The sequence below is a fragment of the Solanum stenotomum genome, chromosome 7 (assembly GCF_019186545.1).
Source record: "Solanum stenotomum isolate F172 chromosome 7, ASM1918654v1, whole genome shotgun sequence".
Lineage (NCBI taxonomy): Eukaryota > Viridiplantae > Streptophyta > Magnoliopsida > Solanales > Solanaceae > Solanum > Solanum stenotomum.
The window spans coordinates 50,859,991-50,883,409 of record NC_064288.1 but is presented as its reverse complement, the minus strand read 5'-3'; the positions used below and the strand labels follow the sequence as shown (position 1 = coordinate 50,883,409).

The 23,419-nt window shown below is 34.5% G+C and overlaps 3 protein-coding genes and 1 pseudogene across 3 annotated transcripts; 1 reads left to right on the top strand and 3 right to left on the bottom strand.

Moving 5' to 3' along the window:
- Positions 1-807: 807 nt before the first annotated feature.
- Positions 808-3,622, bottom strand: LOC125871875 (ABC transporter G family member 20-like). The gene has a single exon (XM_049552575.1). The coding sequence runs from the start codon at positions 3,605-3,607 to the stop codon at positions 1,382-1,384; it is 2,226 nt and encodes a 741-aa protein (XP_049408532.1). The 5' UTR covers positions 3,608-3,622; the 3' UTR covers positions 808-1,381.
- A 3,179-nt stretch (positions 3,623-6,801) lies between these two features.
- On the bottom strand, positions 6,802-11,362 carry LOC125871764 (uncharacterized). The gene is made up of 4 exons (XM_049552427.1): positions 11,179-11,362; positions 10,901-11,079; positions 8,236-8,437; positions 6,802-7,248 (listed from the first exon to the last, which is right to left on the bottom strand). The coding sequence occupies exons 1-4, from the start codon at positions 11,258-11,260 to the stop codon at positions 7,016-7,018; spliced, it is 696 nt and encodes a 231-aa protein (XP_049408384.1). The 5' UTR covers positions 11,261-11,362; the 3' UTR covers positions 6,802-7,015.
- An 893-nt stretch (positions 11,363-12,255) lies between these two features.
- Positions 12,256-13,293, top strand: LOC125871766 (pathogenesis-related protein 1A-like). The gene is made up of 2 exons (XM_049552428.1): positions 12,256-12,538; positions 12,966-13,293. Exons 1-2 carry the CDS (start codon positions 12,300-12,302, stop codon positions 13,291-13,293), a joined length of 567 nt encoding a protein of 188 aa, XP_049408385.1. The 5' UTR covers positions 12,256-12,299.
- A 7,072-nt stretch (positions 13,294-20,365) lies between these two features.
- The window catches only part of LOC125870976 (fatty acyl-CoA reductase 2, chloroplastic-like), an 8,164-nt pseudogene continuing 5,110 nt past the window's right edge, over positions 20,366-23,419 (bottom strand).

Genomic DNA, 23,419 nt, shown 5'->3' with positions numbered 1-23,419 from the left:
TTTGAATAGATTATCTCATTTTTCATCATTACGTAATGTAGCACATGAGTAATTTGAAAGCAAAACCTACAAGAAATAGATTATTAGCTAAGAAGCAAAGATAAAATAAAAAGGAAAAACATAAGGTGACAACTTGATCACATCAATTTGGTCAGTATATAAAATAAGACTTTTCGTAATTACATAATGATATGATACAATAAAATTTAAATAAGAATTAAAACAAGCATTGATTTAAACCAACAATATAATACAATTGGTAACAAGTTGTAAAGGACAGGTTCGTTGTTAACTAAATCGCTTGGCTTGGAGAGAAAGGAAAATCCGAAAATGTATTACATAGTTGCATTTTTTTTCTTTTCTGTTTTGGCTTGGAGCGCTTAGGTTTATCTCTCTGAATTCAATAGTTGAGGTGGATTTTTAAAAAAAAATGTTTTCGTGCTATATTATGATTACTTAAAATATCTTTTAAAAAGAGATGTGACTATATTGAAAGAGCAATTATTTCCATTTACAAATATATGACAAGGACATCCCATATTACATCCTACATTCTATCAAATTACCACCTACTTTTTTTCAATATATAAAAAAGAAAAGGACCTTTTTCTACCACAAGTAACGTATAATCATGCTTAAGAGAAATTGAGTTTCAATGTCAAGCAAGGTATTGTTTATTTCTTATACTCCCTCTGTTTTAATTTGTTGATCTTACTTTTTTGTTTAGTCTGTCAAAAAGAATGTTCTTTTTTGTTTTTGACAATTTTTTAGTTTCAACTTTCCAATGACACATTTAAAATCACAAAATTCAAAAGTCATCTTCACTTTCTTAAATTTCATGTTAAGTCAAAACAAGATAAACAAATTGAAACGAGGAATTTATATCCCAGATGATTATAAAACAAATAGACCAAATGGTTAGAAGCTAAGTTGCTCGGACTCTCTAAAAAAGTTATCGCACCCGTGTCAGATCCTTAAAAAATGCACTACTTTTGAAGGATCCAACGCACACCCAATGACATTTTTGAAGAGATCAAACAACATAAGTTAGAAGGATATCTGCAAATTACATTCTCCATAAAATAGTGGAACTAACAATATCAGAAGCTAAAAATCTGAATACAACTTGATGAACATTATTTAACAACATATTGAACACTTGAAAATAAGCATATTAATAATGCCTAAGAAAACATAGGAGAAAAGAGCTACTCAATTAAAATTAAGATTAAAAAAAGAACTACTTAGTAAACTTATGGTGAGATTAATTTTTTACTTCATCTTGTTTTCCCGCGGACTCTTCACTTTTGATATTGCACCCATGTCGGATTCTTCAAAAATACCCGTTGACTTTTTTGAAGAATCTGAGTAACATAGGTTTTCACCTCCTCTTATTTTTGCTTCCAATCAACAAAGCAAAATAGAAGAGAATCCTAAAGAAAAATCCCAAACCAATTGTGATCCAAAAACAAGTCCATTTGTTCAAGTCAGTCCCACCACTTTGCTTCAATATATCTGATCCTGTTGTCAAACATGTTGTGTTTGTTATGTTCATTCCCAATGTCTTGCTCATGTTTTGCAACAACTTGATCTTTAAGGCCTCAGGGACAGCCCTCAATGGCGAGGTGTCGAAAAGCTGGACACCCTTTACAAAACACTTGTTGGGATCAGAAAATTCATTTTGTAACACCCCTTGGTAAGGGTATTTCACTAAGGACATATAGTGAAACCATATCCAATAAGGAGGTATTCTATCGCGACTAATGAAGAAGCCACTGAAGAGAAAGAAGTAAGCTAAGACCGCGACCACGACTGTGTAGGCCATCATGATGTTGTAGATGACACCAGAGAGGAATGTGACAAATGAACTCCCTGCCCAAAATGAGGCTAGTAAGAAGAGCAAGAAGTAAAGGAAACCTGAAACGCCACCGGCTAGTCCAACTGACCAATATGTTGTGACAGCAAAGGCAATGGAGAGGACTAATATGGAAGGAAGTGAGATAATGGCATGTGAAACAACATAAGAGGAACGACGATAAGCGTTATGAGCAGTCTCTCTCATGAAAATATACCTTTCTTGAAGAAAAACAGGAATGGCTTCAGCACAAGTGTAAAAAGTTGTGGACATTGCAAAGGCAAAAAAGCCTAACCTTTCTTGAACCCCTTTTGGAGAATTGTCTAATTTCCAAAAAATTGTGGCTAGGATAATCCCAGTGACAACGACAGCGCCAAAACGCATACCAAATAGCTCAGGCATTCTCATGGAATTCAACATTGATCTTTTGGCAATCACAACCATATCTACCCAAAATGGATTAGCAAATTTTGGAACGTTTGAAGAAGAGACATTTGGGTCGATATTCGTTGCTCCTGAGACTAATTTCCCTCTTGAAACACTTGCACTTATTGCATCTTTAAGTGATGGTTTTGGTCCATTGTAAAAGCTGCTGGTGCTAGTTGTTGAGTTTCTTTCCCTTTGCCATGTTTTATTGAATTCCATCAAAGTCTTGGTTCCATTTGGAGTTCCTTCGAGTTCTCTGATGAAATCCAAAGCAAACTCTATCCTGTTTTCATTTTCAGGAATTGGATTCCCAAAATCAGCAAAAAATTGTTGTAGACTTGAAGGAGGGCTAGTCAAGACCGTGTGTCCACGCGAAAGGATGATTAAACGGTCCAAAAGACTCAAAATTCTATAACTTGGCTGATGAATTGACATGATCACAATACTTCCACTTTGTGCTATTCTTTGCAAGACTTTTACCACCATATATGCACTAGTGGAATCAAGTCCTGAAGTTGGTTCATCAAGAAACAGGACAATAGGGTCATGAATTATGTCGATACCAATAGAAACACGTCTTCTTTCGCCACCAGAAACTCCCCTATGGCCTTCATCACCAATCACTGTCTTGGCAGCATTTGTAAGGCCTAGTTGATCGATCAACGCTTGAACTCTAGCATTCTTCTTGGACTTAGATATAGTCCTTGGAAGACGAAACTCGGCTGAGAACATGAGTGTTTCTTCAACTGTTAACATTGGGAACAAAAGATCATCTTGCATAACATATGCTGAGATAACCTTGAGAAGCTTTGATTCAAGAACTTCACCATTCAAAGTAACATTCCCTTTAAGACTTTCCCTTGATATTCGATCAGCAAGGGCATCAATCAACGTTGATTTTCCCGATCCACTAGCTCCAAGAACAGCCATGATTTCACCTTCTCTGGCTTCTCCTGATATGTCATTCAACAACACCTTCATGTTATTATCGGATGACAACTCATCGTCTTTATCGCCCCTCCTCAACCACCTAGGAAGTGATATTTTACTTTTGACCTTAACACTATAGGTTAGATTGTGAAAGGAAAGAACAAAGGGAAATGATGAAGGAGTAGTAGTAGTATAATTGGAGTGATTCCCAAGTTCAAGAACTTGGTTTTTTTCCTCAGCAGAGTCGCCAAGGCGTTTCAATAGCTCACCTAGTGTGATAGAGACATTGTGCCTTGGTTTTCTTCCAAATTCTTGAAGTTCCATGTTGTTTCTTGGGCCTAAAAATGGAAGATCACTAGCTGAAGACATGTCTTCGCCTCCATCAAGACTAGACATGTTTGATCAAATTAGCACTACGTACCAAATTTTATAGCTAAACAGCAAAATTCAGTAGTTGTTGTTTCTTTTGGTAGTGAAGGGTGTTTGGTGTTTATGGATGTATATTTCTTACTAGTTTTGTCTAAAACAACACACTAAATAGAAAGACAAACGTATGAAAAGTTCTTCAACAATTTTTTCTTCATGTTGAGTCACTTTCTTTATGAATTTTGGCTAAGTAAATATATTTTTTTGATGCCTTTGTACAAGAATATAAGGTTAAAATTTTAATGTTTTCGTGTAATGTTGAGGTTTGAAAATTATACTAAAGTAAGTTCAGTAGGTGGCAAGTTGGATGCCTTCCATTGAATAAGTATACAAGTGTATACGTAATTTACATCATCAACTACTAGGTCTATGTTACTAGGCATCTCATATGGGTGCGGATTTAAAAGTCGGATTTATTATTACTTAAATTTGAATTTGGGGATATATAGGGGTAAGATACAATCAATAAATGTATATTACGACGTATATGAGCATATATTTTGATGATTAATTGAAGTTGTTAAATCAAAGCTAGTTATATTTTGTTCATAAGTTATCTCATATAATAGTAAGTGTTCCTAATATTTGTTCATAAGTAATCTCTAATTATAGCAAAGTGTTCCTATATATATAATATATTTTTCATAAGCTATTTCTTATATAATAATAAAGTGTTTCTATTTATATATAATAAAATATAAATATAATATAATATTTAATAAAGTGTTCCTATTATTATATATAATATTTTCTTCATAAGTTATCTCATATAATAGCAAAGTGTTCCTAATATATTTACCACATGAAATCTCAACAAAACCAAATACCATATCAATATTATTTTTTTTGTTCACAGGTGAAGTTAAGATTTTAAGTTTATGAGTTTTTAATCACAATTTTTTTTACTTACGGAGTTCTAGATAGATTTTTTTTTACATAGTAAATATTTTTTTAACACTAATATAAAGTTTGAGCCAAAATTTTTTGAGTTTTGTCACAATCACCACTATGACTTTACCCTAGCCATAAATGTAGTTGAAACACCCGGGTTGGATTGACCAAATCCAATATGGATCATACTTCCACATTTCCACACCCAAATCATGTTGGGTGCGACAAATATTTAGAAGGATATGAAGAATAGCCAATATCTTTCAATTTTTAGGGATGAAATTCAAAAATTATGTTCTAGAATATCACTCGTGTAATTTAAAAGGTTCATAGTAGTAACCTCTTTTTTAAATTACAAGAGGCTGAAAAATGGTTATTTGTCGATTTTCTGGAAAAAAAAAATAAGAAGGAATTTTTTTTATAAAAAACATCAGATGCCATAGTTGTAACTAACCAGATTTAATGGGGAGACATTTCTTGTGTGCGTTTAGAAAAAAATATCAACTACTTATTCTTCTAACCTAATAAATTCCTTTCAAGTGATTAGAGTATATCATAACTCTTTGGTTTTTCTATCAATTGGTTTGTTGAGAAGTAATTTACAACAAGGAAAACTTTATTGGACATCACTAAAATGTCAAAAGGTTCATGTCTATTAACTTAGATTTGACCAAAATTGAGATGATTGGGATTCGTTCATCCTTAATGATCGGCTTTGAGCATTAAAAATAAGTAATATTTTGATAGAAAACGTTTGATTTCCTTAACAGATCTCCTCCGCAAAAATTAATCTTGAATTTCCAAAGGCATAGCGAGATGGTTAAGCCTCATCCAACCTTAATTAGTAGTCAAGTTCGAGATCTAAAGATGAATATTATCTTAATAGGAAGCATTTCATCCCCTTAATAAATCTCTCTGGCGAAACTTAATCATCAAAGGGTATGTCTAGATATGGTTGGGCCCCATTTACATAAGATAATCCGTTGATAGTGAGTTTTTCTACCCCTTAATAAATTAACATATTAGTAGAAAGCGTTTAAACTCCTTAATATATCACCTCAATAGAAATTCTGATTATTTGAGTCACAATCAGTAAATTTCGAATTTCAAGATACATAATAATGACGTAAAGTTTGGATACATCATGTAAACTTGACTATTTGTACAAAGTAAAGAAACAATATAATACACTTTGCTAACTTGTTGCGTGTTATATTCATATAGTAGCCACTGCTACTTTCTTGTGTGTTTTATTTAGTTGCAAATAACTATAATTCATCTAATTTTTATTGAATTATTTGTCACTTCCAAGTGGCTTATAATATGGTGACCAATATATTCCTAATCTCTTTTGCACACGCCTTCATTACTTTACGAAATCAATTTTGTCTATTTCCTACTATTATTTAGGAATGTGTTCTTGTAATAATTTTTTTTTTAAAAAAAAATCAATTTTTTTAATCTATACCTAAATCCCTTTCTTATTAATCTGGATTTTGTTTACTTTAGGTGTAGATGTTCATCTACTCTGGACCTAAGAATTCCTATAACTCTCCAGTCAAAAAATAGAATATAGAAATGTGCAAGTTATGGATACATAAAGTTCGATTAGCTAGTTTATCAACATGGCCGAAATATACACTAACAATGCATATGTTGTGTATATGTATAGTTAGTAATAGTATATACGACCTATACATTTTGTGCATATTTTGTAAGCTAATTAATCGAAGTGTTTAGGATAGTGATTATACCAATACTCATTCAATGTATATACTTGTAACTTGCTCATAGTAACTTATCTACACTGATTGTCTCCTCCCCACCCTCCACAACTCACCCCACCCCACCAACCCCCACCCTCAATACTATATGTAGATTATTGTAAATACTTTTGCGACAATACTTCCTGTTTACTTTACCAAAGACCAGAAAATAAGCAAAAAAATACTTATTTTCTGAGAAAACATTTTCCTTTCATACCAAACATACCCTTGAGTAATGTGAAGATTAACTGACAATCATGTATACTTATTAATTTACCTGTCAATAAATACCAAGCCAAAGCCCCCATAGGTAGATTCACTTTTTTTAAGAGGTAACCCGCCGCACTAGGCAAGCCTGATGCGACGAGCTCAACCTAGAAGGCAAACCCCTTGGTTTTACTGGCAAGGGGTTTTGAACTTGAGACCTCCAACATGGAAGTTCCTTGTCCAAACCACTAGGGCTACCCGAAGGGTACTTTTTTACCTGTCCTTTCAACTACTTGAAGCAAAATATCTTTTCTTTTACAAAAGCAAGGGCCAGTTTAGAGTTTTAGCATTTCTCTTGTAGTACAATGAATTTATACAAATTTTCACTCTGTTAAGTTTACACTATACAACTGTCTCAAAAGTTCCATTCAAGTAAAAGATTGAAACCAAACAGCAATGTACAAGTGTTTTAGGGTATACTATGAGAAGGGGATGTTTTTTTTTTCTTTTCTACCTAAATGACATGACTAAGTGGTCCAATGCCCAATTCGTCCTCTATGTCATCGCTCTGTTCGAACAGCTTCAAGAATCGAGCTTGCTCTTGTTGTTTCTTTCTCTTTTGCCAATATTTGTAGGCAGTCACTGCTCCAAGAACTATAAAAGTCGTCACTAACACACAGATGAGCAGCACTAGAGCCCAGTGCATTCCCTTTTCCTTATTCCGTGGGACATCAGTGTGATTTGAAGCTAAAGAAACCATGCAATAACACAGACAATAAGTTACAAAAATCAGAACAAATGGATAAGCATCCATATGCCAAGAATAGTCTAGATGCTATCAATACATAAATTTTGTAGCACAGAGAAGTTGATGTTTAAATAATTTGTGAATTTTGTAGCTCAGTAGAATCGTTCCTAATTTAGACAAACTAAAACCATCATGGATTCCCTGAGCACCGAAGTAGGATGTCAGAAGAGACATAATGAAATAACAGTTAGAACAAAGATGACCGAAAATCCAAATTGTCATCATACATAGCTTGCAAGGGAAGTGCAACCTTCCGTTTTTTCAGTTTCTTTCGAGAAACAGTCCAATTTAATCCTTCAATTATAGAACCAGGCAAAAAATTTATTTACATCTGTGTCGACACCCTAAGTGAAGGTAGCGTGGCACCATTGTCTTTTGATTGCAGGGCCAAATGCCAATTAGGAGCCCAAATCCTACGTCAAAATGAAACTCAAAGATTTACCCACCAAAACCTTTTTCTTTTGATCAATTCGATTGGCATAAATTTTATTTACTTTTTTGATGATTAAGATTCCCCTATGAGTAATGGCCCAACTCCAACTGACCCACATGTTCGAAAACTCGGGGAGGGGAGGGGGTACTTGAATGTCAGCCCTCTTGTCAGTGGCAGGGTTTGAACTAGAGACGTATCTTTCCACACATTTTGTATTGCATCCTTACCACTAAATCAAAACCTCAGGGCAAAGATTGGTGATACATTTAGCTAGACGCTTGTGTTGATCAGTGTCAAAGAGATCTTAGACAACATAAATGAATTTCCTTAAGTATGTTACAGCATTTATGAGGGGGAGGGGGGNTTGGGGTTTCAGAGCATTTATGAGTTTATGTGCAGTAAAATAATTCCAAATAGCCTCAAATTAACTGTTGTTACAGAGAATACACCACACTAACCAAGAAGAAGAGACAGCCATAGATAGAATACTCACCACCTTCAAGAGGGACACAGTCTGGACACAAAAATGTGGCATTGAACTCTTTCTCCTTGAAATGAATATACTTCCCATCAGGACTAGTAAAATCAGATGCACAGAACTCCCATTCATCAAATATATCATCAGGCTTTATAAATGAGTCCTTCTCATATATCCCACATCGTTTGCACTTCTTTTCTTCAAGTTCTGTCAGAGGCTAAAAAAATAAACATGCAACATCATCAGCTCCCAAAAGAAGATGCCATAGGCCATGAACATTAGATCAGTAAACTTGTGAACTTCTAAAAGAACAGACATAGACAAGCTTCCGAGCTGCATCAGAAACCTTCCAAGTAACAACAATAATAGTCTAAAATTGAAATACAAATTTAAATTCTTCCCTTGATGCATAAAGCAAACAAACACCATAGTTTATTAAGAATAGGAGTTTTCTCTGCCAGACAGCCACATATATGAGGTAGGCTTGTAACCAACTGAGGATTGTCTTGATTAAACTTTAAGTATCCCTATGTATCATGGAGAAAGACTGGGAAGGAAATTATGAAAAGAAAGATCATGTACATTGCTGTGAGTACTGGTTGCAAGTCCTCTCAATCTTTACATGATCACCTGTTTAGTTCCATTACCTTCTCTCTTTTTATTTCTAATTTTTTGGGTGCATGTGGTTGGGGTTGAGGGAGAGGAAAAAGTTCCCTTCGCGCACAATTGGAACTTTATGCTTTGGTAATGGTTATTGCCTTCACGCTCAGCTATTCCTACCTTGAAACCTAAAAATTCCACCTCCCAAAACCCCTCTTCCATCTCTCAACATCACCTACCAATACCATTTCCAACAGGTCAGCTCCCAGACAACTCATCTCCCAAGTGCAAACAATTGTCCGCAGTCAACTAGCACTTCTCTTCTCAGTCCTGCAAATGCCTTTGATATGCTTCCTAACATCATGCAACACCAATATTTCATCCCCTGCTCTCTCTTATTTCGTTTCTACCAGTAACTATAGCTTATGCTTCTTGGAAATCCTAACATCACATAATAATGAAAACCTTTAAGCCTAATCCCAACATCTACAGCTTGAAGGAAAACACCAAAGGTAAATAGAAGAGCTCCCGACAACTACATCCGACCATGTAAATCAGTGTTATCAAGCATTTTGAAAGAAGAAATGACTACAATCCACTGAAAGGTGGGATACTAAGTTATCAAATGAAGGATGATTTCTTCCGAGGGAGAGAAAGGGACTACATTGGAACCTGCTTCTACAACAGACCTTTTCCTCCTCAATGAGGGGTAATGTGTAAGAGACTGTATACCTCTCTTGCTTTCTTGCACATCATCCTTCCAGATTAACTAATACAGAATCTTGAAGAAAATATCTCTGGAGGTAACCTCCACTAAAAGGGGCCATTACTACTAAAATAACTTCTAAACCTTGTTGGGTAGACATTGATGAACTTCCTTTTTTTTTCTGAAACTGTACATCTAAATAGAACCTTACTCCGCACTTCCCCAATTGACAGAGTTGACCTTATGGAAGAAAATGAAGATTTTCTAGAGCACATTCTACTGACTTCATTAGGAAATTTTCTTTTTCTAGCTTTTCCTTTTCTCAACACGAATTTATGCATGAGCAAACTTTACTAATTGGCAAATGGTATGTCAAATAAAGGGCATAATCTTGAGAAGATAAATCTGGTTATATTCCACCACTCTTTGAAATTATAGAAAAACCTCAAGAGAAGGATATAGTTGGAAATATGATGAACCAACAACTTTGCAATAGTAGTTAAGAAATCATTAACTTTAAGGGTAGTTTGCGCAATGGAACGTCTTGGAAGGCAGCGGTAAGAAAATTTGAAGTGTGTATTCCCTTGATTTTGGGATCAGTACCATCTTCCTAAGTGGGTAGTGTCATGAATGTATCTTCCAAGAGCTAATGCTATGGATATCGGTGCAGCTGCATCTAGTTGCTAGAAACAGTGGATTTCTTGGCTATGAATTTTTTTAAAATGTAAAACAGGAAAAGAAAGTACACCTTCTCTCTTTACTACTATGTTCATTTTACTTAACTATTTCCTGATCTGTGTTTTCAGTAGGTTTTCTACTTTTTGGTATACTTCTTGTATACGAGCATGTCATTTTGCTCGAACATCAATAAAGTTATTACTACTTCATAAATAAATTCTATCATAGTAGATTAACAGTCACTCTATGTCCAGCATAGCCGGTCTCAAACCCAAACAAAGGAGGAGAATTGTTATAGGTTTAACAATCTGGTACTAAATAGTCAAACTATGATCAATCCTCTAAAATCACAGGGGTCATTTGGTAGCTAGTTTGGAGGTGAGCTATGCAGACATTAAATCCTACGTGAAGCTATACCACGTTTGCTAGCTGGTCAGGAGGTAAATTATTCATGTATACAGTTAATATGGTGTTTGGTTTGTAACTTAGAAACCCACATAACTAATACAATTACATGGTAACTAATATATGCATAACTCTAATCAGCTACCAAACGACGGACTCATATAGTCAACCCACACTAATTTGAGGTAGTTAATGACACAATTGAACAAAAAAGAGTATTTTTGGCAGATAATGAGAATTTTTTTAAAAAAAAATTCAAACATTTTTTTTAAAAATTAAACAATTGCATACCTGCCAAGACTCTTCTCCCTTGAAGGTATACAACTCATGTTTCTTCTTCACATCAGGCAAATATATTGTTCTATTTTCACCTTTACACTGAAAATAAACTTCCGGTGATAATCCGAGAAACTCATGAGTATTATATATCTCGATCGAATCTAGTGTTACAACCGCCGCTGTAATCAATTCTGCAGAAAAAAGGAAAAATTAGACAAAAATCACATGATCTTCCATTGATTAGTTCACTAAAATCAGAAATTCGATTCATTTCATTTCATGAAATTTACCTGGAAGCGAGCTGAGAAGAATCGAGCTACAGAAAAACGAAAGCAGAAGAGGAGGAACCCTAGGCATCAATCGATGACACATCGCTGTAGAGATTTTTCGTTTTTGTAGCTTTTTGTGCCAGGAATTGGGTTTGTTTGATCGAAGACGACGATGAAGATAAATTTTGTACCTTTTGCTCTTCAGATTGTATCTTAATGTTTATTTTAGTCCTACTACTGTACACATCCACTCGGGTTCGACTCTCTTGGGTACGGAATCATTCTATTATTGAACATTTTATCCCTTGAATCCTCTTAGGTACAAGTTTCTTGGTATGAAATCGTTTTTTATTAGATGTTCGTTGTTCTTAATTACTTGTTTACTTTTGAATCGACAACACATATTAAGAAAACAATGATTGACATAGTGAGTTTACCAGTTTACCTTTTTCAAAGTGATTAATTGAGGGTATAATAAGTAAAAGTAAATTATCCTTTTTTGATTTGTCAAAATGCACAAGTAATTAAAAATAAACAATGTACACACATTATATAGATTGAAGGGGTGGTATGTATTACTACTTTTGTCCTAATTTATGTGTTATTATTCTCATTAGAATTTTGAGAGTCAAACTTTTTAATTTTGAACGTAAATTTGAATATGAAATTTTTAACAATAACATACAATGAAATTCTACAAATGAAGTGTGAGGAGGATAGAGTGTATGAAACCTTATCACTATCTCTTGGAGGTAAAAATAAGACGAACATGAAATCCTTAAATTTCTTAAAATAAAAGTTAAATATTTGAAATTATGTAAAAAGCATTTAAGTCATAGTCATTATTTAATTCAGAATATTTAAAAGCATATGAAAAAAATTATTGCCAAGAAAAACTTATTTGACTTTCGAAATCCGAACAAGTAAATCGAGACATGGAGTATATATATTCATTCCATATGATAACTTTGCACCATTGATTTAGAAGTTGTTAGCACTTGACCGATATCTCATCTCCACCATCTTTTGCTTCTTTCCTTACGTTGTTCCTCCTTAAATTTAAACCAAAACCAATATTGCCAACATTAATGCTACTTAATTTCCATTGCCATTGTATTTGTCAATAGTCTTTCTTTTGTCAAATGTCAATGGCTAAAATATTAGTAACACCACCAACTTTTTTGGTGTTGTCCATCTTATTAATCTTCATTACTTTCTCACAAGCAACTCCACCAACCTTTGATTGGGTTCAAAAAGAATACCTCAAGGCTCACAATGATCTAAGAAGTAGTGTTGGTGTTCCTCCTTTGCAATGGGATGAGAAATTAGCCGCTTACGCATATGATTGGGCAACTCAACGAAGGGAGGATTGTAATTACAGGTAAGGATCGTTGCTCAAGATACATAGTCTTATGAAAATATGACCTGACCAAATCGTTCATTGACGAGTCAATTATGACGAAATGATTCTAGTTAGACCCCCTTGAAAGGCTTGGATCAATTTGGACATTTTATGTCGCTAAATTTAGGGTGATTTGCACAAACATGACCTTCGAGTGGCACTATTTAAATTTTGGTCTTGTTTGATAAAAAGGGTGCAAAAAGTGGCCATTTGTGCAAATCATGATCTTCGAGTGGCACTATTTAAATTTTGGTCTTGTTTGATAAAAAAAAAAGGTGCAAAAGTGGCTGTTTGTGCAAATCAGCTAGCCTTGACCAAAACAAATTCTAGACATACCATTCATTGATTCGAGAGTAATTTAGTCTAACTCGATCATTTGACATCCTTAAAATTTATTTATTTACAGGGAACATTCGACCGGGCCATACGGAGAGAACATCTTCTGGCAACTTTACGTAGAGACACCAGCAACTGGTATTGTAAAAAAATGGTTCGATGAAAAGAAGAATTTTGATGAGGTAAAGAATGTTTGCAAATGCCAGCCAGAAATAGAAGGATGTGAATGTGGCCATTATTTAAATATTGTATGGAAGACTACAACAAAAGTTGGATGTAGTGGCAATGTTTATTGCAAGAACCAAAAGGGTCTTTATATTGTATGCTCATATGATCCTATTGGGAATTATAAAGGTGTTAATCCTTTAAATCCTGGTAATAATTCAACAAGTAGTTAATTAAGGCGCGCTAGGTCGCATTAACTCCTTTGATTGAAATTTAATTTTGATGTAACGATCGGTAAATAATGATGTTTTGATTTTGTAATCATATTGTAAGGATTTGTTTTTTGTTCTTACAAGATTTTTAAAAGAATACTTGGTGTATCCGTCCATAATAAGACTTCAATTAATTTAAAAACTTTTATCTTCATTTTCCTTATTTTTTTCTTTTCATAAGTTTGAAATTAAGAAAATAAAGTGAGTACAAATCTTGATGACTAGAGTTCAATTTAACATATCCTTGATCGATAGAGTTATCCGGCACCTATGTTGGTAGGAAATAGCAAAGTATATATCTCGAAATAATTGAATTGTCCACAAGTTAATACGAACACCCAACGGTTAAATTAATTTTCTATGTCATAAAGGTGGAGTCAAGGTTTATGTATATTTTGTGCTACTCAGACCTTTACTTGTAAATTACACTGAATATATCATTGACTTCTTTGTTATTGTAACTTTAATACACTTCTCAAAAAAAATTGCAATATCATAATTTTAGCACAATTTACTTTATCAACTTATAATTTGCTTATATGAGTTATTCGGATAATTTGTGTTTGTTTACCTATGGTTGACTTATTTCAAATTTTATTCATAAATCGCATTTGTGGAATATTTATTGATCTTCAATGCATTTCGTTATTTCTCCCTCTTAATAGCATTAATTAAACTACGAAAAAGGGACTAAAATACAACTTGAACTATTGGAATTGGTACAAAAATACCCTCCGTTAACCTATTGACTTTATAATACCCTTGATGTCAGTCTTTACAGCCCTATAATATCCTTATTACAAACGACCTCATTAGCAAATATAATCAGAATTTTCATTTAATACGTGGCATCCTGTGATTTGTTGAAAACTTAATTAATCAAAACAAATTAAATCCCAACCCAAACCCGGATCCACCTATTAATCACCCACCCCATCTAAAAGCCTCAATTTCCCTTGCGTTTCTGTCCGTAAAAGAAACATTGATTCAAGGTCCAAAAATTGTGATGGATGAATCAAAAGGTCCAAATTGTGGAATTGATTTGATTGATCTGGACACGAATGTGAAATTGATTCGATTGATCTGGTCATGAATGTGGAATTGATTCGATTGATCTGGACATGAATTGAAGTGTCAATTTTTGATTCATCCATCACAATTTTTCGACCTTGAATAAATTCCACATTCATGTCCAGATCCGGATCCACCCATTAATTTCTACCCGCCCCAACTAGAAATCCCTTAAGTATGCATAGGTGTGGAATTTATTCGATTGATCTGGACATGAATGTGGAATTGATTCGATTGATCTGGGCATAAATATGGAATTGATTCGATTGATCTGGACATGAATTGAAGTGTCGACTTTTGATTCATCAATCACAATTTTTTGACGTCAAGGGTATTATAGAGCCAATAGGTCAACGGAGGATATTTTTGTACCAATTCCAATAGTTCAAGGATATTTTAGACCTTTTTTCGATTAAACTATTATCTCTTTTTATATACAGGAACTTCACTTTATTTCATATATTCCATCACTTCATTAATTTATTTTAATATAAAAATGTATACACTTAATAATTTTCACTTTCTATCCTGTAAAGGTGGGGCCCAGGCCTAGTTGTGGATTACATTTGGTATGTTGTTGTTATTGTTACTTATATACTATTCAATATATATAGTTACAAAGATGATTTTGTGTCGTGCTATTTTGTTATCTCTTTTCTTACAATTAGGGATGACAATGGGGCAGGGCAGGTTGAGATTAACCCGCAAAATTTTTAATCCCCCTGTAGAAATCTCACATAAATATGGAGAAATCAAGGATTGTATTGATAATTGAATGGTTGAGTTACATACTCCTTATATAGGAGAAGAGTCATATACTAGCTACACTAGGTATCCTAATACAACACAAATATATTATTTACACCTTATCCTAGTCGACTACATCAGCTTTAGTCGTACAAAATACAGACTTGTACATCAATTAGGATTTAGTAGTCTAGTCCTAGTGTAACTTTAACTCTAACTCCTCAGTCAACTTCGTGGAACATGTTCCTTTGACCTGTTCCATTAGCTTCCTTCAACACTTCCCCTCCAGCTAGTGAGTGGAGGGCCTATAACTCCTAGCTTGCTATGAAACTCAGCAAAAACCTGTTTGGTTAATGCTTTTGAATGAATATCAGCTAGCTGATCCTTAGACCTCACAAACTGAGTAAGAAGTTGTCCTCTGGCCACCTTCTCACGAACAAAATGATAATCCATTTCAACATGTTTGGTTCCAGCATACATAACTGGATTAACTGTCATGTATAAGGCACTCATGTTATCACAATGCAATGTAGGTATGGATCGAAGAAACACCCCAAGGTCATGAAATAGATATATGATCCATGTCATCTCTGCTGCCGTAGAGACTAGTGCTCTATACTCAGCTTCAACACTCGATCGGGCAACTGTGGACTATTTCTTGGAAGTCTAAGAAATACAGTTTGCACCTAGGTAGATGCTATAACTTGTAGTTGATCTCCTAGTGGTGGTACAACCTCCCCAATCAGCATCTGAGTATCCATATAACCTACACGGTGATTGTAAAATAATTCTGAGTCCAAAGTGTAGAGTACCTTTGATGTACCTGAGAATCTTTTTCACTCCTTGAAAATGTTCACTATTTGGATTTTGAATAAATTGGCTTGCTAAATTCGCAACATGAGTAATATCCGGTCTTGTGAGTGTCAAGTATTGAAGGCTCTCTACTATCATTCTATAAAAAGATGCATCAACCAGGCTTCCCACAGCTTCATGTAAACCATATTTTTGAGCCAAATGAGTGGCTACAGGCTTTGACAAAGTCATTTCAGTCTTGTCTAGCAGCATACTTACTTTGACTTAAGTGGATACCCCCATCAAAATACTTAACCTCTACTCCTAGAAAAAAGTGTAAAGATTTTTCCTGGCAAATTCTTTCCTAAGTTGGCGAACTAACTCGGAGACATGCGATGGATTACTACCTGTGATAATAATATCATCCACATATAACAAGAGAATATGGTGCCTTTGTGAGCTTGCAATGTAAATAAAGAAGAATCTGTCTTACTACAGAAGAAGCCAAGGTGTAGGAGATGCATGCTAAACCTATCAAACCAGGCTTTTGGTGCTTGTTTAAAAGACCATACAATGCCTTTTTAAGTAGACACACATGCTAAGGATACTTGGGATCAATAAATCTAGGAGGTTGACTCATGTACACCTCTTCTAGGAACCCATGGAGAAAGGCATTTTTGACATCGAGTTGTCTAATTTCCCACTTTGAGCTGATGGCAATGGATAGAACTACTTTAATAGTTGTGGCTTTAACCACAGGGCTAAAAGTTTCTTCAAAGTCTATGCCTTTAAGCTGAGAGAATCCCTTGGCCACAAGTCTGGCCTTGTATCTATTTATTGTTCCATCAGCTTTTAATTTGGTCTTAACACCCATTTTGAGCTAACCAAATTTATACCAGGGGATTTGGGCACCAATATCCATGTATTGTTAGTGTGTAAAACATTGATTTCCTCCTGCATTGTTGCAAGCCAATGAGGTGACTTAAGTACTTCCTTAGTAGTATTTGGTTCCCTCAGAATGTCTTTGCTGCTGCGAGCAACAAGTGATAAGTGGTGTTCTTTCGCCTCGTGTCTAGGATCATATGATGCCCTTGTGGTGCAGGAAGTACCTCAACTGGTATATCAACCAAAGTAGTTAACTGGAGTGTAACATTGTCAGATTAATGGTCAACAGGTACATCAACTAAAATAGTTGTTTGATGATGCTCATTGTCTGGACCTATAAGTGCAACATGTTCCTCACTGCCACTAGCAAATCCAAAATCTGCAGCTGGAGCTTCAATATTACTGTATGGATCATCACATTCAACCTGTTCCTCAGCATCTGATCCTGCGTTTGGGAGGTCAATGGTACTTTCATCATCAAAGAGTATATGAGTAGTAGCAGCATTAACACCATTAACGTGTGTACTAGCAACCTGTACTGCCCCTGAATCAGAATTATCATGTGCCTGCAGTTTAGAGAAAGATTCAATAAAAGTAGCAAGGTGAGGTGAGACATCAGTGTTAGTCTGAGATTGATTTGGAGACACATAGGGTAATGTGTTTTCATCAAACACAACATGTCTGGATATGTAAACCCTCTCTGTAAGTGGATGATAACATCTATATCCTTTGTGTAAGTTGTTGTACCCTATGAACACACAAGGGTAAGTCTTTGGACTGAACTTGTTGCTACCCTTGATATATGGAAAACATTTACACCCAAACACTTTTAGGCTATTGTAATCAGGTTATTCCCCATACAACTTAACAAATGGAGTTACCATCTTTAGGACTGAGGAAGGCAATCTATTAATTAAGAATACTACAATGAGGAAAACCTCAACCCATAGAAACAAAAGTAGGTTAGCATGAAGTAGTAGAGTTAAGTCAGTGTCCATAATATGCCTATGTTTTCTCTCTGCAACTCCATTTTATTCAGGTGTGTAAGGACATGAAATATGTCTGCCACAATCTTCCAAATGCTTGAAAAAGTCTATTTGGATAAACTCACCACCTATATCACACTGAAAGATCTTAATCTCTTTAGAAAATTATTTTCCCACCATTTTCTAGAATTTTACAAAGACCTCAAAGAATTCAGATTTCTTTTTCAGTGGATAAATCCATGTATATCTCGTGTATAAATCCATGTATATCTCGTGTGATCATCAACAAAAACGACATAATATTTCATATATTGGGAAGATTCAACAGGAACAGGTCCCCATAAATCACAATGGATTTTCAATAAAAGTTATTTCTCAATTCTATTTCTCAAACCAAATGGAAGTTTACAACTCTTTCCCAAGTGACAACTAGAACAAATAGTAGGCATTTTATTCCAACTACTAATATTGATGCAACTATTACTATTCAAAACTTTTAAAGACTTCAAACTAGGGTGTCCTAATCTAGTATGTCACATGTTGTCTGACGTGTTCCAATCGTGTGCAACAGTTAAAGCATAGAGTTTGTTATCTTTCAAAGCACAGAGTCCATTCCTTTTAGTTCCCTTGGCCAGCAGTGTCCTTGTCTTCTTGTCCTTTACAATAAAGTTAGTTTAATCAAATTCAAGAGTGCAACAATTATCCTTTGCAAGATTACTAACTAAGAATAAATTTTTATTAATCTTAGAGATTACAAGAACTTCTTTTAACTTTAGACCTGATCCGGATATGTTCCCAACATGTGTTATGTCTAACTTTGATCCATTCCCAATAATAATTTTATCTGGTCCATTGTAGCGTTTAAGATCAGTTAGGATACCTGAGTTATACGTCATATGGCTACTTGCTCCTAAGTCCACATACAAGGTGTCATCAGTAGTGTTTTGTAGATTAGTAGAAGCCAATGCTTGTGATAGCTCATCTGCGGCTTGGTAAGAGTAATCCCACCTGTAAAAACACTTAAGAGCAGTATGGTTATTCCTACCACAAATTTGACACTCATCAATATTGTTCCTCTCATGACTTCCACTTCAAGGACTATTCTGAAGACCTGGTCCGTTTCTGCTGTTATAAGAACATGTTCTTTGTCCAGCAGGCTTAAAGCCTCTTCCTCTGGAATTGAAATTATTGTTTCCTCTTCTTTGAGAGTAGTTTCCTCTTCCCCTACCTCTTTGGGCAGAGAATGCCATGTTATGATTTTGTTGAGGCACTTCTTCTTCATCCTCCCTCATATCAAAACCCTTGAAAGCATTAACAAATTGATTAAGAGTAGGATATGGTGTCTTACCTAGCATGACAGTCCTGAAGGTCTTGTACTTAAGACCTAGACCTCTAGCAAAATTAATCACTTTGCTATCTTCATCTACTTGCTTGTGAACGGCTGCAAGGCCATCACATATGCGTTTGAATTCCTTAATATATTCGTCAATTGTTTTGGTTCCTAGCTTCACACTTTGCAATTGTTGTTTGAGCTGAAACTCCTTATCTTTTGTTGCTTGAAGATAAGCTTCTTCCAAGCATTCCCACATCTCCTTGGCAGTTGAGCAGCCTGCGATCAAGTACATGATTTCTTCTGTCAAAGTGCCTGAGATCCAACTCCTTAGCAACATATCTTTCTCCTCCCAGTCATCAACAATGTTGCTGTCTTCTGCACCCTTCTCGCCTGCTACAGCTTTCTCAGTAGTTTGTCCAGTAGAACATGTATCTTTAGGTGGTTCTGTGATGAGGTAGGTTAATCTCATCACTTGAATCAACTGAGACATTTGTTTTCTCCATATACGATAGTTCGTTGGCGTAAGTTTAATGGAGCTGGACGAAATAAAATAATGAAGTGAAGAGGTCGAAAGAGTGTTGGTAGAAGGGGCCATTGCGGTTTGATATTGTGGTTGTTTTGGTTTTGATCTAATACATTAAAGAGCGAAAAAGCTTTATTGCTCTGATACCATGTAGAAATATCACGTAAATATGGAGAAATCAAGGATTGTATTGATAATTGAATGGTTGAGTTACATACTCCTTATATAGGAGAAGAGTCATATGCTAACTACACTAGGAATGCTAATACAACACAAATATATTATTTACACCTTATCCTAGTTGACTACATCAGCTTTAGTCGTACAAAATATAGACTTGTACATCAATTAGGATTTAGTAGTCTAGTCATAGTGTAACTCTAACTCTAACTCGTCAGCCAGTTTCGTCGAACTTGTTCCTTTGATATGTTCCATCGGCTTCGTTCAACACCTCCCCCCCGTCCCACATCCGCCCGCCTAATTGTCATCCCTACTTACAATCTTGTGTTAGATAGTTCCCTTTTGAGCCCATCGGAAACATAACTCCCTACCTCTATAAGGTAGGAATGATGTTTGTGTACATCCTACTTCTATAGGGTGTAACGATGAAGAACGACATCATCTATCCAAATATTATATCCATTAATACAATACAATACAATATGAAATAATACATAACAATCATCCAAGTAAGTGTTAGGAAGATGGTATCCTGCCTTTCAATACATGTTCTTTCACTCCAGGAATATGGATTCCTATAAAGTAATCTCTCCAATTTATTTTTGATAAATCATTATCAAAACTTTTTCTCTCTTCTTCAGACATATCTTCCATTAGTTTTTGCATGTTGCCATTGTGAAACCTTTGCAAAACAACAATCCAAAAAAATAAAAATTAAAAAAATTGACCACACAAGAAATTTTACTATGTTTCATCTTTTCAGCACTAGATATTCAATATCAAGCATAATGTCTAGGTTTTAAATTTAAGAAAATAGCATCATACCACCTTCTATAGTCGTATGACATAAGGATTTCTTCCTCTCTCCTTCATTTTATATGACATTTTTTAAAAAACAGTATATTTGAAGGTTATACTACTTGTATAATGTTGATCCTTTTGTCTCAGTTTATATAACTTTGAATTTCTTTTTAGTCAGTCCCAAAAAGAATGACACATTTTTTTATCAAGTAACAAGTTAACTTTAAAATGTTTATTTTACCCTTATTAATAAAATGACTTATATCCACACAAATAATTATCACTTTATATCACAAGTTTCTAAAGTCTTTCTTTTTTTCTTAAACTCCGTGTCAAGTTAAACTAACTCATAGAAAATGTGACAGAGGGAGTAATATTATTAATAAAAAACATGAAAGTGAGGATAGGAAATGTCATACCACCCTTTGTAGAATGCATATGGTTCATACAAATTGCTAAAATTCTCCAAATATTGCACCTTCTTTTTTAAATGCATTTGCATTTTTGAATGCTCAACTTCAATCAAATCTTGTTCTTCATCATGTTGTTTGAGAAGTTTCTCCAAATTATAATTTGAAAAATCCGATATGTTGTCGAAATATCTCATCTTCTTAACCTCAACTTGATCTCCTTTTGAGTTAAGAAAAGGAAAATAATGGAAAAATTCATAGCAATACTCTAAAAGTTGTGACATTAATAAAGGATTCACAGATGACGATGCTACATGATAGACATTTAGCTCTGGACTTTGCAAGTATCCATGTTTTGCAATAGCAGCCATTGTAGCATTTGCAACCATATCAACAGGAACCTAAACCAAGTAAACAAGTTGTCAGATAATGATCCAATAAGTCGATTCCATGATTATAAGTTCATGGGTTTTAAAGGTGTGAATAGGAAGTGAAGGATTGTGACTCTCCTGAAGAGTTGCGACTTTTCTAATGGGTTGTGACCTTTACGAAATATTGCGTCTTTTCTAAAGGGTTGTATCATTCGAAAGGTTGTACCTTTTCTAAAGGGTTGTGACCTTTCTGAAAGCTAAGGTTGTCTCTTTTCCAAGGAGTTGTGACCTTTCCGATAAGACACAATTAACAAATTTTCATACTACCATTTGTTGGCTATAAATGCAAATGTTTTCTCTCATTTTTTTGCATCGAATTCTTCCCCTCTTCTGCATACATTTCTTATAAAAAAAATCGATCGATCGGTGTGTGATCTTGTTGCTGTCTTTTTGAGTTCGTTGAAATTATCGAAGTTTGAGATACCGCTACTTCTTTAATGGTTGATCCGTTTTATCTTGAGAGGAATTAATCTACAACCTTGGGTACTTAGGGGATTAAATTTCTTATGGACACACAGTGGGTTCTGTGGACTTGGATAGTTCTTTTCGTTTTCTTTTAATCTTTTATTATTTCTAATTTGCTAATATGTATACAGGAGATAACACATTCCATATCAGACCAGAACAAATCAATAAACCAAGTAAACATGTTGAATATAAAACGAAAATCAATTAGAAAAGCATACCTACCACATCAATAAGACAATTTGGATCAGCAAAAACGCTTGGAAACACCCCTTTTCCATAGAAAGTAATTACAGGGTCGATTACCCTGTGAGATAGTAAACTTTGTGTCAAGTCATCAGAATAGGACAAACAAATCAAAACAGATCGAGAGAGTATAATATATGGTACTTGAATCCTTGTATCCATCCTGGAAAAGGCTGTTCATAACTAGTCGTTATCATGGAGGGACGAATAATGACTATTGGTATGTCTTCCCTCATGTTGTCGATCACCATCTCACCAATGGCCTTTGTGAATGAATATATATCGTGCCATCCATATAACTTTGCCCTATTGTATAATTATATTAAAAATCATATAGTATAATTTATTTAATTAGAATTGAATATATGTATATTGTAACAATGATGAATCTCGTATTAATTACTATAGTCATATATGTCACTTTCTCTGCATTTTATCCTTAACGAGATGATTTATATATAGTCACACAAATTTATTTTAGACCATAAGTTTCAACATTTTCTTTGAAATACTATACAAGACCATGTTTAGATGGACTTATAAACATAAGTCAAAGTACTTAAAAGGCTATTTTCGCTTAAAGACATTTAAAATAAGTTAATTCAAGCAGGTTCTTCATATAGTCTTGGGTACTTTCTAATTTAAAAAAAAAACACAGGAATTGATGACAGACAAATTCTATAGCAATTTAACGATGATGTTAAATTCGTAGTTAATTCTAGCTCTTTTTGTAGTAAATTTTATACTGAGTTTCCTTTTATCTTCTTAAAGAAAACCAACTTTTTGACTAAAAAAATTAAAGAGCAATATACCTCTCAGCTCATAATTCTTTCATAATTTTCTTGAACTCATTATTTTTAATAGAATTCTTCAACTTTGAAACAAAGTCCATGTCATGCCCCGAGCTACCCCCGAGACGCGGACACGGGACCTAGGACCACAAGTGATCCCAAGCTAACCCTGCTGGCATGATCATGAGCATACTAAAGATAATAAACTGATGCGGAAGCTAAATCATAAATAAATCTGAAAAGAGATGGGGAATACCCATATACTATAACTGAATATATCAAATCTGAGAGTTTAATACAAAGAAGTTATCAAACTCAAATACTAAGCTGAATCTAACTATGTCTGAAATAAGCCTCTAAACTGACTAGAAATGTTGGGACATGCCCCAACTAGATCTAGCAAAACTGAAACTAAAAGACTGAAAT